The following is a 16,190-nucleotide window of genomic DNA, read 5'->3' on the forward strand; positions in this document are numbered from 1 at the left end:
ATTGACATACAGTGTGACACTGGACATTGACTTATATTAAACCATTATTTCTAATGCAGCATCCACACTGGGCCATAATGTAAAATCACTTCTAGGCTGGGCTTAATAATCACTTTAATAATCTCTGTAACCTTTTTAGAGCAGAATAAGAAGTTTTCAAATCCTAATGCAGGTTTTTTTGGTAGAGAGGAACTTGAAGAACCAGTGGAAAGGGATGTGTGCATGTTTACTGAGTTTTAAGATTAGATGGATTAGCTCTCTGCTGAGTCAGCTAGTTGCCAAGTGCATTTCCTGCTAGAGTGTATTTTCGGAAGCCAGGAATAGATTTTTAAAGAGTACCTTTAACCATTGAGATGACAAAGGGAGAGCATCTCCAGGCTGGTCTGTTGTAGAAATAGCTTGACATTTATCTGTGCTTCTCAGTAACTTTTCATGTATTTTCTGAGCATTTATTTATACTGTACTTGTTCCTAGTGCACTTAGCAGCCCTGTTTGTTATAATCTTTGCTGTATTCATTTTAGGATTGCATACTTTGTTAAAGGCATATTTTCTTGAGATTTACATAGTGAGAAATATGAAGGTGCACAAGGATTTGTACCCTCACCCTAAAAAAGTTACATGCGGGTTACCTGCTAAATTCAAAGGATAGAAGAGATCTATGAAAATAATTAATCAGTGTGTCTGTTGGTTTTTATAGTGTAGAGTGAAAGTATCTCTGTGTATTTTATTCTTATTATAATGCTTTTTCTCTAGTTTATTTTAAAACACATAATCAATTTTTAAAAACATTTTATTTATTTGAGATAGAACACGAGTTGGGAGGGGCTGAGAGAGAGGGAGAAATAGACTCCCCACTGAACAGGAGCCCAACTTGGGGCTCCATCCCAGGACCCTGGGATCATGACCTGAGCTGAAGGCAGACACTTAGCCGACTGAGCCACTCAGGTGCCCCCATAATCAATTTTTGTATGTATTTTACCACAATAAAAGAAATTAGGAAGAACTCTACATGATAATATGATACTACATGATACAAGGGAAGATCCTGATTTTAACCTCAGGAATCCTGGATTTCAATGCCAGCTACTCATTAGCCAGATGTATCTTAGAAAAATCACTCATCCTATTTAAGCCTCAATAAGAGGACAGTAATTCCTTGTGTGATTTCCTCATAGGGTTAGTGATAATCAAAGTCTGTTCAGCAAATGGGAGTGAGTTAAAAACAAATATACAGTAAAACATAAATGTAAACCATGAATATTGTTACTGCTTTTCACTATGATAAAAATTAAGATCAATACAAACACATAGTTTTATATATTATGTATTCTGTATTATAAATATTATATAGAATACTCTTGTGTTACATGGTTATACGGATTATGTTAGTTATATAGACATGCCTACTGTTAAGTTTGTCACTTTGTACCCATTTTCTGCCCTTAGATTCTGAAGACCTAGACCTCAAAGTATACTCTAGAGAAATTTATACTCTTTATAGCCAGATTCTTTCTGCCCTGAAAATCTACTTTGCTTTCCACCCTGATGAACTAAACCAATGGCTCTCAAACTTTAGCGTGTCTCAGAATCACGTGGAGGGCTTGTAAAATACTGATTTCTGGCCTCCATCCCGAGAGTTTCTGCTTTTGTAGCTCAAAGGTGGGCCCCAGGAATTTGCATTTCTAGCAAGGTCCCAGGCAATGCTGATGCTGCTGGTCTGAAGACCGTCTTTGAGAACCACTTGAATTGGACTGATTCCCTAGAAGGAAATGTTTATTGTTTCCTCTACCTTGTTTTCTTAAATTTAGAACTAATCTAAATTCTCAATTACTTAAATGACTCATCTCAATTATCCTCTGACTAGACTTAAAATGTTAAAAAAACAACAACAAACCCTTTAACTCCTTTAGAATTATGGACACTCAGTTTCATAGTTACAGCTTTTAAACTATATGCCAGGTTTCTATTTCATAAACTTCATGGGTTTTTTGAGAGTGTACTTTTAAATTTAAAAATTCAGGGGACTAAAGCGTAGAACATTTGTAGAAGATTCACTAGAAGTTCAACAAAGGCACCACGTTAGAAGGCCATATAGCTGACAACAGACTAAAGATTCTGTGCATTCTTCCATTTCTAAGTAGTCTGTCTTGTGAATGATTGTACAGTGCAGCTGGGTACAGTGGCCAAAAAGTGTATTCTTTTTTTTTTTTCATAAACATCTTTTCAGTTTATTCAAATATATATTACAACAAAGTCCAAAGTGTACATTAGTTTATGAATCTATGCTATATCCGTATCTAAAGTCTCTTTAGATCTAACCTTCCTTTTGTCCCCTGCCACTAACTCGTCACAGCAGCGGTACCAATGATCTTGTATACTGTCCCGTATATTGTAGCTGTTTTCTTCCTTGTGCATCATATAGCCCAAAAATGGATATTATCTCTAGAAGTTAATTACATTCAGGTCTCGATTTTGACAAGCTTGCTCCAGAGAAGGTACCATGTGCTTCAAATTAATTCATGCCAAAAGGCACAGAATGACTAGTTACCCTGACTACTTAGATAAAAAGTGTATTCTGACAGTTAAGTTTTTCTACGTTTAAGCCGAGTAAGCTTGCACAAGCTCCCATTAATGCAAACTTCTGATGACTCAGTAGCTTTCAAATCCTGTGGTAGATGTTTAACCAGATAATCTTTAAAGTTTCTTTTGGCTCTAAAATGCTAGTTCATTTACTTGTTCATTAAACAGATTAGTAATAATTTTTTTTCTGACTAGTTAAATTATTTAGATTCCTCATTAAAAATTTTATTTTATTTTAGTGCATATGTTTAATTGAAGATAGGTAAATTATTTCTATGGGTTTTAGGTGTAATAGGAGCAGTTACTGTATATATTTTTACCATGTTTTTGCCTCATAGTGTTGCTCTAGTAATCAAGCTGTTTTTTTAACTTAAACCTTTAACTTAAGAAACAATAGTTCATGAGAAATTAAGCTGTCAAAGTGCCTTTAACAGAACTTTCAAATTCTTCATAATTACAAAGATACGATTTTTATTACCACTTGTGCTGAAATTTTGTTTCAAGTCCAGTATTAAGGAGAGCTTTGAAGAAGATTGTGGCCTCATATCACATTTGCATAATTATTATCTGGTAATAAAAAACATGAGGTCTTGAAATACTGGAATTTTTTTTTGAATAGTGAGAAATTTTTTCTTTCCATGAACAAATGTTTTGGGGGACTGGAATATTAACAGCTTTTCCCAATTAGTAGATAGTTTTTATGCATTGTTTCATTTTGAGTCACAGCCACCACGTATGACAGATGTTTTTATCCCTTTGTGTAGATGAGGAGAGTCACAAAATGATTCAGTAACTTGCCTATCTAAAGTGTCACAGTTAGCAAAAGGAAGATCTGGCGTTAATACCCAGGCCTGACATCAAAGCCCACACATTCTCTGTGACACTTCACTGAAGAATAAGTGGTTGAGGAGAATTAGTATAAGGTGATGCGAAGGTGCCTGAGGTTCTATATTAGTGTTTGAGAAATGGGCTTTTCAAATACTGTAGCAAGTTAACAGTGAAGTTAATTTACAGGAGGCTTAGAACACCACTTGGTATGAGGCGGCCTTGCCCGTTATTTCCGGCAGCAGGTGTCATGCAGCGCTGCACGCTGCTGCTCACATTGAAGCCGGAACAGGAGACTTACCCTTCTCCCCAGCAGATAGATACAGTTGTGTACTTTATACAGATATGGGTATATACCAATGTCATTTGCATAGACACACACTCATACATACACTTTATTTTCAAAAGACTTTTTTTAAAAAAGCAAGTGCTAACACCATAGCTAAGATTAGGTCCATTTTAATTCTGTGCTGTCTACACCAACCACACCTCTATATTATCAGTAATGATTTGCCATTTGTGTTGATCCTGTATTGTCAAGTTACATTATGCTCAGTATATTTAATAAATGACTAATTCCATGTATTTCACATAAGGAAATCAGTTTGTATATTTTTATTCAGATCTTCCCTAAAGCTATTTGGCTTGGTTTCAACCCTTAGAGTTCAACTTTATGTTATGTAGAAAACTTAGATTCAGTCCCTTGCCGGGGACAGTTGAAGTTTTATTATTCTGACTCGTTAATATTTTATGTCTTTATTCCCTGCATACCCTATGTACCCGGCTATATTTTAAATCGGTTGAGAGTAGGAAGTCAGTGTCAGACTTCTTAGAATTGTAATATATTCTTGCTAGAAAGATAAGCTGATTCACTGTGCTCAGTTCACAAATGAAGATGTGCAGCCGAGAGAGGAAGTGAACTATCCAGGGTCACAGAGCAAGTGAGTGGTAGAGCAAGGATTTCCTTTCACCATTCAGTATGCTTTTTGTGGTGATTTGTGTCAGAAGGCACAGAATTAGGTCACGGGTTTGATGGAAACCGGCCTTTCACCTTTGCCTCCACCTCTTCGTTCTGGTTTCTTTGGACAGACCTAAGGGCAGGAGGAGGGAAAATTTCATTAGAAAAAATAATGAAAAGAGAAGAAAGGAAGAAAGGGATTGCAGAACAAACTAACTAGTACTTGTGATCAGAGGCGCTAGCCTGGTAGTGTGGTGGGAAGTGGCAGCGCAAATCCAAACCCTTCATCAAGTGCTCCCGAGCCGGGGGAACGAAAGGCTGAGGCTGGTGAGAGGATGAGTGCTCACGCCCCACTGCAGCTGGGAGAAAGCTGCGGTTTGGCACTCCAGTAGGCAGCCGTCACATGGTGAGACACAGGGAACCAAACACTGTCAGCCAGCATTTCTCTGATGAGAAAAATAATGCTTAGTTGTAGCAAGAGGATGACCGAGAAAGTGCTGTGTTCTTGGACAGCTGATACCTCTTATTTCTAAAATCCAGTGTGTGTGTTCCCCGCGTTTAGTATTAGTGAATTGATTGAAAGGAACTAATTATAAAAATGTACAGCCATTTTTACAAACGTTTTAAAAATCTTCTTGGAGTCACTCTTTGCCCTATACCTAAAATCTGGACACAAGAGTGATATAAATACCATGGAAGTTAAAAGAGAATTGCAAAAACTGAGCATCATGGCAAATGTAATTCTGTCTGATCATATTTTCTTTATCCGTATATATTTAAGTTTACATAGCCATTGATTAGTTTCCCCTCCAGAGGAAGTAACCAGCTCAATAACAACAGAGGCCTTGTCATATTAGTAAGCAGTAATACATGAATAATTTTTAACTGAATGGCAGATGGGATTGATGTGATTGGAGATGGCTGATTTTAAAGGGTATAGAGTAATGTAATATACATATAAAATGTATAGTAATACGTTGACTAGCAACCACAGCCTAATATTAATGTGGTTTTTTAGGTCCATAGCGTTTTTTTTAAAAACCTGAGCCAGGGGCGCCTGGGTGGCACAGCGGTTAAGCGTCTGCCTTCGGCTCAGGGCGTGATCCCAGCGTTATGGGATCGAGCCCACATCAGTCTCCTCTGCTATGAGCCTGCTTCTTCCTCTCCCACTCCCCCTGCTTGTGTTCCCTTTCTCGCTGGCTGTCTCTATGTCTGTCAAATAAATAAATAAAATCTTTAAAAAAAAAAAAAAAAAACCCGAGCCAACATACACAAACTGAGACATTTTACATTACAAATTCGGACTTTGGTTTTTTGTTGAAAAATTAGTAAATGTGGCCCACATCCAGCAAGACAACATTGACATTTTTTTTTTTTTTAAAGATTTTATTTATTTATTTATTTATTTGACCGCACACAAGCAGGTGGAGCGGCAGGGAGAGGGAGAAGCAGCCTCCCTGCTGAGCAGAGAGCCCGATGCGGGGCTCGATCCCAGGACCCTGAGATCATGACCTGAGCTGAAGGCAGACGCTTAACAGACTGAGCCTCTCAGGTGCCCTGACAACATTGACATTTTAAATTCACATTACTGAGAAGGTGAATTTTGAATAAAGACTAAAGGAGGTTACAGAGCTTGCCATGCAGGAATGTTGAGGAAGGCAATTCCAAACAGAGACAGCAAGTGTAAAGTACCTGAAGCTAGAGCATGCATGGGTGTTTGAGGAGGAGCAAGGAGTATTGGATAATTTGATATCAGGGAAATATTTGCTGTTCACATCTCTTTGTCAAAGATCAGGAAAGACCACAAAGTCTTCGTGTTTCAAGAATGCAAGAAAGTATGTTTGTTTTTTTTTTTTAAAGATTTTATTTATTTATTTGAAAGAGAGAGACAGCCAGCGAGAGAGGTAACACATAAGCAGGGGGAGTGGGAGAGGAAGAAGCAGGCTCCCAGCAGAGGAGCCTGATGTGGGGCTTGATCCCAGATCGCTGGGATCACGCCCTGAGCCGAAGGCAGACGCTTAACGACTGAGCCACCCAGGCGCCCCAAGAAAGTATGTTTCTTTGGGAAATAATATTACTAGGCAAAGTGTATCTCTGTTGAGAAGAATCATCCTAAATACAATTACGAAATGAAACAGTGGCAGCTATGACCAGTGTATAGCAATGATACCAGAGGAAGAATTTAATGAATGGAAAGGAGGAGTATTTCAACAGGCTTTGTTTTTATTTGTGCATATAGTGTGATGCTGCAGTAATGTATTGAGTGGAGAGTTTTCTCAGTGTCACAGCCTGTAAAAGTGCATCAAGAATTGTTGCTCTGGATAGGCGGTAGAGAGGCATTTGGAGATAATGTATCTCAGACAAAGAATTTAGAGAACAGGGTACATGAAGAAAGTTAATCATTTGTGACGTTTCCTGCTATAGCTGATAACACAGATACAAACAACAGTGAAATCTCTTTATGTGGAGAGTAGGTTCCAAAGTCAGTGCAGAAGACAAAAGTGTGGGAGGTCAAAATAACTCTTGAAAATCCCTTAGAAGGCTATAACAGATCTTCTCTCATGTTGGAACCAGAACTCCATTTCCTCAGTTGAGCATCAGATGAAATAGTTTGCTATGCTATGTGAACAAAACAAAACATGTTTTAAGTGTTGGAATTCCACTGGGCATGGGGATATAATCACGCACAAGCATAAAGGGTCTGAGACCATTTGGGAGAAGAGCATGTGCATAATTCTCGTCTCACCCTTACCCAAGGCATAGTTCCTGGAGTATAGCATTGCCCGCAAACTGAAGTATTTCTTTTCTCCTCATCCGTGTAAATTCAGTTCTCCTGCATCACCCATTATTTGTGCATGCAGTTACTCCGCCATGCAAAGGTAATAGGTAGTGCAAGAAGCATGAGGTACAATTATTATTCATAGATTCCTTTCTCTCCAGAATACTTTCTTTGTTTAAAAGCTTTTTAGGCATACGTTAAGCAAACAATTAGTGGCTCTGTGCACTCTCTATGTTATAGCTTATCGTAAAATTAGAATTAAAATGTACTTTCCCAGTGGTGGTAAAAGTACCCTTTGTTATGATAGGAAACCTAGATTTTTGAAATTGCCAATTAACTCAAATACTGGGAGGAAAAACATTTTGATACTAAAAGCTCTTCCTTCATTTGCCCTGTGCTTTCGGATAATAACCTATAGATCGCTGATAAAGGAATTGATGTCTAAGTGTGTTAGAATTTAGGAAAATATAACAGATTTTTGTTTTATATAGGTTAGGTTTGCTTGAATTTATTGATATCTAGGTGTTACTTTCTGCATGCTTGACTGCTAAAAATAATGGGTATCTGCAAGATATTACTGGGGTATAAAACCCAGCCTAGCAGTTAAAGTCCTTCATTTGACTTAGAAAAGAAAAAAATGTGAAGGCCATGCCCCAGATCATAATCCTCTTAAGAAAATGTTACAGGATGAAGCAGTTATAAAAGTATTTGAGATCTGAAAAATACTTGGATGTTGCTAGGATGTAGTGTTTTAAAGTCATTTCTAAACTACTTCGGAAGGGTCTAGAAAACATAATACCCCCATTTAACCTCCCCCTCAAAAAACCCTTTTGAAACTGGTTTGTGAGATTAGTCATCCCATCAGTTTCTTAAGACACTGCCTCCCATATTATACTTGTTGGAGTCTACATTATAAAGCTTAATGGATTTCTCTTTTTCATGTTTTTCTTAATGGTAAACTGAATAAAGCCAGTATTGGAATTCTTAACAAAAGGCAGGCATTTATCAGAGTCACCTGTGGTGTTTCTTCTATAGTCTTTCTTTCTTTCCTTTGAAACACAGTTCTTTCTACCAGTACTTTCAGAAAGCACAGACGGTGAGTAGAACCTCAGCAACTGTTAATGACGTTGATACTGCACTCCCTGGTGATCTCCTCACCCTTCTGATGTCAGCAAGGTAGAAGGTAGTGGGCCTGCCTCACTGTGGCACATGCCAGGTGACTGGCACAGGCAGGCATCTAGCAAGGTGCATTTTTGCACACTTACATTTTTGGGAACCTAGTTATAATGGCAGTGCTGTAGATAGAAGGAAACTACAATATCACATTTGGTGTGTGTAAGGTACCACCAGACTTGGTACTAAGTCAAAGATACCCAGCCTTTATCCTGGATTTTGTGTGCATTACTAATTCTCAAAATTGAGGAGGTTAATTTGTAATTCTGAGTCTTCTCGAATCAATTTTCCAAAAATTATACATATTCATGAAATAGATTTTATTTTCATTACTGACTTGCATATTTATAACGTATCCTGTGATTTTTAGGAGGAAATACAATCATTACTAGAAAACTTACATGCGTACCATTCAAATTACTTCCTGGTTTTGAGATGTCTTCATCAGTTCACCTCTTCTCTTCCCAAGTACCCATTGGGTCGACAGGTAACCAGAACTTCCTCATTTGCAATCTCTGCAGTAAGAATATTCGTAGTTTCTTGCTTTGATTTCAGCAGCATTCAGGCAGCAGTACTTGAAATGGATCCAGATCATGCACTGAGGGCACAGTCTGAATCCATCCCAGCCGTACACATACCGGTCACGGAGACAGTACGTTTTGTTCTGATGGCCACGACTAGAAACAGCCACATGGATCTCGGTGGTGGTGCTTCCCCTGCAATGTATGTGTCCTACGGCATTTCAGCTCTTTTTCTTTCACACTTCTTTGTCTTGTATACTGAGAGAGCTCATCCCTCACCTTACCAAAGTGGAGAAAAGAATCTGTTTGAGAATGTTTAATGGTTAACCTTGCGTTGCACCAAGAACTAAAAGGTAGGCAGCACTTCGGTGCTTGCAAAATTATGCCCCACTGGCCTTCATGTCCTACCGTAAACCTGTGAACCATCCGTAGAGTGGATGTTAGTGTAATGACTCTGTATTCTTAAATTCTTGCACCCTTCACTCAGAGGCTTAGAGAACAAATATAATTACATAGGAATGATTTGTTGAGAGATGATTTCTGCCGTTAAGCATTCCTTTTAATAACCACCTATCGTGTTTATTTTATTACTTTCTTATTTCAGTGTGATCAGTGATATCAGCCAATCCCAACATAGTCTCATTTTGCTTTTACGTAAATGTTATTCTTACAAAGCCTGACTTATGTATGCCCAGTCTGTAGTCATCTAAAGAAAATGGTCATTTTTAATAAGATTTATTTTTTTATCTTGATCGTTGATGATTTTGCCAAACGAGTAGTGTGCAATTTAGTACATGACTTTTGGTTCCTCACAAGTGTACTTGTTACTTACAGATCAGAGAGCTGTACTGCACTTGTTTGGAAAAGAACATATGGGACTCAGAAGAGTACGTGTCAGCCTTGCAGCTGCTGAGGTAGTTTGGTTTGTTTTCTTTTTGTCTGCTGTAAGCCTGCCAGTAAGTAACACCCTCCTGCGGAATTCTGCCTGCGAGGGGGTTCATAAGTAGCCATGTTGTGTCTAATATCTGTATATATGTTAAATTTCTGTTTGTGGTTTATGGTGTTTTTAATGTAACAACCATCCATTTCTTTGCTGGTTTTACCCTGTTTTTGAACTTGTGATTTTTAAAGTAAAAGGGGTGTTTAGTCAAATATTGACACTATCTGAGGAGAGCTTAGATTAGGTATGGATAATTTTATTTTTTAAAAAAATTTATTTATTTTAGAGAGGGAACGAGAGTGCGTGGTGAGGCAGGGGCGGGGGGAGAGAGTCTTAAGCAGACTCCAAGCTGAGCATAGAGCCTGACGTGGGGCTCGATCTCATGATCCTGAGATCATGACCTGAGCCAAAACCAAGAGTCGGACGTTTAACCGACTGTGCTACCCAGGCGCCCCAGGTATGGGTAATTTTAATCTTGCTAGGGTGATGTCATGGCAGGGGAAGTAGTCATAGAAAGTGAGCTCGCCATGGCCCCGAGCAGGATGGGTGGAGAAGCAGCATCACTGGGTAAAATGTGTCCTGTGCAGGCGGTCACTGCCGAACTGGATGAGCAGTGATGAGGCAGTGGGCTTGGTGCCTCCCCCTCCCAATCTGAGCTAGCCCTGTCTGCATGAACACTGGGTATCGTAAATTACCTAATCCTATGTAAGTGAGATCTCTTGGTGGTGGTATGAGATACCACAGATCGCTTACCACCCTGACAAATTTACCTTTTAAAGTTAGAGTCATTTGTTTTTCTTGGCTTTACTTCTTACATATATGGTGACTTTTTAGTCTTCCATAAAAATAATGACCACTTGGATAATGAGAAAAGGGAAATCAGATGTGAGTTAAGTTTCTGCACACAGACTTATAATTTTCCTCAGTGAATATAAATGCTTCTATGAAAGTATCATTAAAAAAAGTCTGAGAACTGAGTATTTATTAAGTCTTGGCTTCCTCTGGGCCCAAAAGAAAAGAACAGATGGGCACAGTAGGAGGAAAATTCACACTGAAAGCACTTTAAGTCCAGAGACTTAATAATACAAATTGGTGATGTTGCAGGTGCAGCTTAAGATAGGACACTAATTTTATGCTATCTGGAGAAATAACTCCCCATGGAAACTAGATTGCCACTGAAAAGCTGTGTTTTATTTCATTTTTTAAAATGCCAGTAAGAGATTTCTGTGTACTTCTGTATGTCAACCGAGACTTCGTTTGCTTTCTATTCAAGTCAACATGCCTGTCTTAACACCCAGTTGATTCTTGCCGAGTTTCCTCTTTATCTTTGTGATTAACGATTTTCTTCCTTTTCCAGTTGAGTATTCTCAGATTCATAGATGCCTTTGTCAGAGAGGGGCTTGTTCTTTTCCTTCTCTTTCTGGCATCAGTAATCTTGGGATACAAGTCAAGGATCAAGAATGCCAAGGCCAATTCCAAACTAGAGTAGGAAAACATGAGCAATAATAGTAATGGTGACAGTCATAACCACTGTTTATGAAGGCATGCAGTGTGTCAGGCACTGTGTTAGGCACTTCCAGTACATTTTCCTGTCTAATACACAAGCACACCTTCGTGGAGATACTATTATCCAAACTTTACAACTCAGGATACTGAAGCACACATAGGGTTTAGATGATTTGCCTGAGATCTCTTAGCTGTTGATGAAACCAGAATTCTAATCCAGATCTGACTTCACAGCTGCTGTCCCTTCCATTGTTCTTCGCTAATAAGATCTAAAATATGGATTTGGGGATCTGAGTAAAGCAGAAGCAACAAATAGAAAGTGAAGTTTCAGTCGTCTGGCTAAGCTGAGGTCAGAAACATAGGAATAAAAAAAGCACTAAGGCTAAAATATGGCAGGTGCAACAAGGACAGGTTAGAGTCTGGGCACTATAAGAATCTGGGAATCTCCAAACTGGATTTCTTTTCCCTTTTGTGGGAATTGGATGTGGACAGGAAGTCAGGGACACTTGTCAGTTTAGGCATTCTAAGGAGCAATCATCTGAATTTAGGAAACCAGACATTCTCATCACCTATCTTCAAACAGTTCAAGTCATGAGAGAAAATAAGATTAAAATGATCACTGAATGTCATTTGGGAAGAAAAACTAAGGTGCTGTAGAAACATAGTCTAATAACATTTCCAACTTGAGTATTTTTGGTTAAGTTCCTTAAAGACAGTATTTCTCTTGAAAAATGCCTTTTATCTGGAAAACTGACATGTTTCACCATAGATCAACTTGATGAAATATTCTGTGACCATTAAGAAGTATTTAATTCCTAATATTTGTGTGGAACCACAGAAGAACAGCCAAAACAATCTTGAGAAAGAGCACAGGTGGGGAGGCATCATGCTTCTTGATTTCAAACTATATTACAAAGCTCTAGTAATCAAAAGAGTATAGTATCGATTTAAAAAAAGACAGATGAATGGAACAGAGAGCCCAGAAATAAATCCACACATTTGGACAATTAATTTATGACAGAGGAGGCAATAATATATAATGGGGAAAGGACAGTCTCTTCAGTAAATAGTATTGGGAAAACAGGACTGCTTTCTTACATCATTCATAAAAATCAACCCAGAATGGATTAAAGACTTGAACATAGACTCGAAACCACAAAACTAGAAGAAAACATAAGCGAAGCTTCTTGACATTGGTCTTGGCAATGATATTTGGGCTTTGACACCAAAAGCAAAAATAAACAAGTGGGACTATTTCAAACTAAAAAGTTTCTGCACAGTAAAGGAGAAACCATCAACAAAATGAAAAGCAGCCTATCAAATGGGAGAAAATATTAGCAAATCATACATCTGATAAGGGATTAATATCCAAAAAATATAAAGAACCTCATACAACTCAGAAAAACAATGGATTAAAAAGTGGACAGAAGATCTAATCTAAACAGACATTTTTCCAAAGAAAACGTATAGATGGCCAGCAGGTAGATGAAAAGATGCTTTAACATCACTAATCATCAGAGAATGCAAATCAGAACTGAGTGAGATAACACCTCACACCTGTTAGGATTTCTCGTCTTCAAAAAGAGAAGAAATAACAAGTGGTGAGGAATACTTGTGCCCTGTTGGTGGAGAGGTAAATTAGTGCAGTCATTACAGAAAACTGGAGATTCCTCAAAAAATTAAAAATAGAACTACCATTTGACCTAGCAATTTCACTTCTGGGTATTTTTCTGAAAGAAATGAAAATGCTAACTCAAGAAGATACCAGCACTCCCATGTTTATTGCAGCATTATTCACAGTAGCCAAGACATGGAATCAAGCTAAGTGTCCCATCAGTGGATGAATGGATAGAGAAACACACACACTTACACACTGGAATGTTATTCAGCCATAAAAAGAAGGCAGTCCTGCCGTAACACTGAACTCGATACAGATTAGTACTTGTCAGAGAACAGATGAGTGCTTGCCAGAGGTTGGGGGGTTGGTGGGCAAAATACGTGAAGGTGGTCAGAGGGTACAAACTTCCAGTTATAGAGTAAAGCATACGTATAGTATGATGACTATAGTTAATAACACTGTGCTGCATACTTGAAAGTTGCTGAGAGAGTAGATCTTAAAAGTTCTCATCACAAGAAAGAAAATGTGTAACTGTGGTGATGGATGTTAACTAGACTTACGGTAATCATTCCACAATATATACAAATATCATTTATGTTGTGCACATTAATATGTTTACTAATATGTTTATTATCTCAATTTTATTTTTTAAAGATTTTGTTAATTTGAGAGAGAGCTCACAAGCAGGGGGGAGGAGCAGAGGGAGAGGGAGAAGCAGACTCCCCACTGAGCAGGGAGCCTGACAGACACAGGGCTCAATCGCAGGACTCTGGGATCATGACCTGAGTTGAAGGCAGACTCTTAACCAAATGAGCCACCCAGGCTCCCCTAATTATCTCAATTCTAAGATGTATTTACAAGGTATTTATAATGGGGGGAATTGTCATGTATTCGTGAGTAGGAAAAGACAGGATTTTATATCACAGTTATTTTTAAACTGTGTGCAGCAGATGTTGATATGCATGTGGGAAGCATGCAGGTATGGCTTTATAATAGTCATAATTTGATATGAATGCATTGGTTCCGCATGTCTTCCATAGACTTTCAGTCAACTCTTGGAGCATGAAGACCACATCCCTATATAGGATATGAGTTGGTTAATTTTTCACTCAAGCATGTATCATTATATATGGATATATTTCACTTAAAACACCATTTGGGTGGTAAAACTGATGCTAACCCAGCAGTGAGCTAGGTGAGTACACTGGGTTTTTTGTGATCAGCTGTGAAAGATCGTAAGAGGAGAAATTTACCTTTCTATTGAAGAAAATTTCTAAACAGCCATAGAAATCAAACACTTGACCAAGAATTTTTCAGATTTCTGAAATTTGAAAATCCTTGCTTCAGTAGTAAAGTTTTAAGGGTTAATAAAAGTCATGGAGTCCTTGGCTTACAGGAACACGATGGAACCAGCTGGACCTGAAGAATATTGTGATCTCGCATCAGTTGCCATGGATTGCTTGGCAGTGATTCTTGGGTTGAGGGTAATGAGAAGTGTGCCGTCTTAGGGAATTTATTCTGCCCCTCGCCCCATAATTGAGAATTACTCATCAAGGATTATCTCATTTTCTTCCAAATAAGGAAACCAGAGCCAGAAACATGGAGTGACTTTTCTGCAGTTGACAGAGCTGGAATTTAAATCTGAATCTTCAAAGTCAGGTCCATTTTTTAGCCCTGTTCCAATTATTTGAGAGGTAGTATAAAAGGTAATTTCTGTAGGTTTGTGGCCAGTAGTCCATGCGCAGAACACACCGCAGTTACTAAAGTGAACCAGCCAGGCAAGCTTCTGTGGACTCAAAACCCCCGTCCTACCCTGAGACGAGGCATCTGGGCACAGAGTGTAGACCTGTAAATGAAAGGAGCCACTGTTTCTAGTCTGCTTATCCCAAGTGTAACCCTATGAGTTTGCTATAGAAACAGATTTGTAAATTGAAGTTGATTGATAGCTGAAGGAATTTACTTTAGGCTGAAAGAAATTACTCTGATTTCTAAGTAAGGCTTTTGAGTTAAACAGTAATATATTAGCAGGTCAGCTCAGCTTTCATTGAGTTAAAAAAAAAACATGACCCAAGTAATAATATTAACATTTGATCACTTCAGCTTAGTTCACAGAGACTAGAGATTTGGAATCTAAACAATGCATTGTTTCCTGACTTTGCAGATCAACTTTAGATGAGATTTAAAGATCTAGTCAAGAAAAATAGCACAGCTCCACAGTCTATGCAGTGCTTCCTAAATAGCATAATTGAACTTTTGATGTTCAGGATCTGTCCATGCAGAAGGTATGAGACTGGACAGTTAAAGTATAATTTCTTTCTTAGAACTAGGATTGCCAGTCCTGAATTTGCATCACCCGAGGTCCTCCCCAGTCATCTTGTACCCTTGTGGTAAAATCAGATAGCTGAATTGTTGAAGCTCATTCTGTAGCAAAAGACGTTGATAGTTGTGGTTTTTACAGTACTGATTTTTAGGCCTTCGTGTGCATAAGAATCAGCTGAGGAGTATTAAACAAGTATACTTTTGCCCTCTCCCCAGAGATCCTGAGTCTCTTGGGAACCTGGGTGTGGCGGGCCCAAGGAATCTGCCTTGAACAAGTACTCCACCACATGTGGACAGGTAGTCAGTCCAAAAGACCACCCTTTGAGAAATGCTGTTCTAGAAAATAAAGGGGAATAAGAAGAGAGTACACAAAAATTGAGGAAAAAATGAAGCCATCAAAGGAAAAGAAAAGGCTATATTGGTAGAGAAGCTGGATGGCTTGAGGGAGGTGATCTCAGATTGGTTCTGAAACTGAAACAAGGTAATCCACTGCTAATAGCAGTGGTTTTTTATCTCAATAGACAAAAAAGATCTGAAATTTTAAGTCTTTCTGTATTAAACATTTAGTGCTTACCATTTTCTGTTAGAAAATGAGCAGGTAGCTAAGAAATGTTACTTTAAAAACTCAGAAATCGCTAATCAAATTTAATTTGACAACTTTTTTCTTTTGAAAAAGAAATGTAAATATATAAGATATATATGATACATAAAAATTTAAAAGTAGTGCATCAATAAGATATATATATATATATTTTTTTAGTTTACTAAAGTTGTTTCTAACCATATGATACAATTTAATTTATTCGTTTTGACATATAGAAAAGAGCATGGTTTCCACAAAGTGAAACCTACCTGAACCAATTTGTCAGTAGAGAAACTATTGTTCACTGAGGCCTGAGGTCATGAAACTATCAGTGGGTGCCCATTGCCTTGTTCATCCATTCAGAAAAGGTTTTTTAAATGCTTGATA

The 16,190-nt window shown here is 38.1% G+C and overlaps 1 protein-coding gene across 5 annotated transcripts in view; it reads left to right on the plus strand.

Annotated features, from left to right (window-relative positions):
* ORC3 (origin recognition complex subunit 3) overlaps positions 1 to 16,190 on the plus strand; it is a 68,480-nt gene that overhangs the window by 24,343 nt on the left and 27,947 nt on the right. For all 5 annotated transcript variants that reach the window (XR_567637.2, XR_567639.2, XM_008687456.2 and 2 more), the window contains exons 12-13: positions 8,687 to 8,803; positions 9,672 to 9,751. Coding sequence is in view for 3 of the 5 variants with exons in the window: in XM_008687456.2 (XP_008685678.1) it covers positions 8,687 to 8,803; positions 9,672 to 9,751 (197 nt within the window). In the remaining 2 variants the exon portion in view is untranslated. The remainder of the gene's footprint in view (positions 1 to 8,686; positions 8,804 to 9,671; positions 9,752 to 16,190) is intronic.

The sequence above is a fragment of the Ursus maritimus genome, unplaced genomic scaffold, assembly GCF_017311325.1.
Source record: "Ursus maritimus isolate PB19 unplaced genomic scaffold, ASM1731132v1 scaffold_13, whole genome shotgun sequence".
Lineage (NCBI taxonomy): Eukaryota > Metazoa > Chordata > Mammalia > Carnivora > Ursidae > Ursus > Ursus maritimus.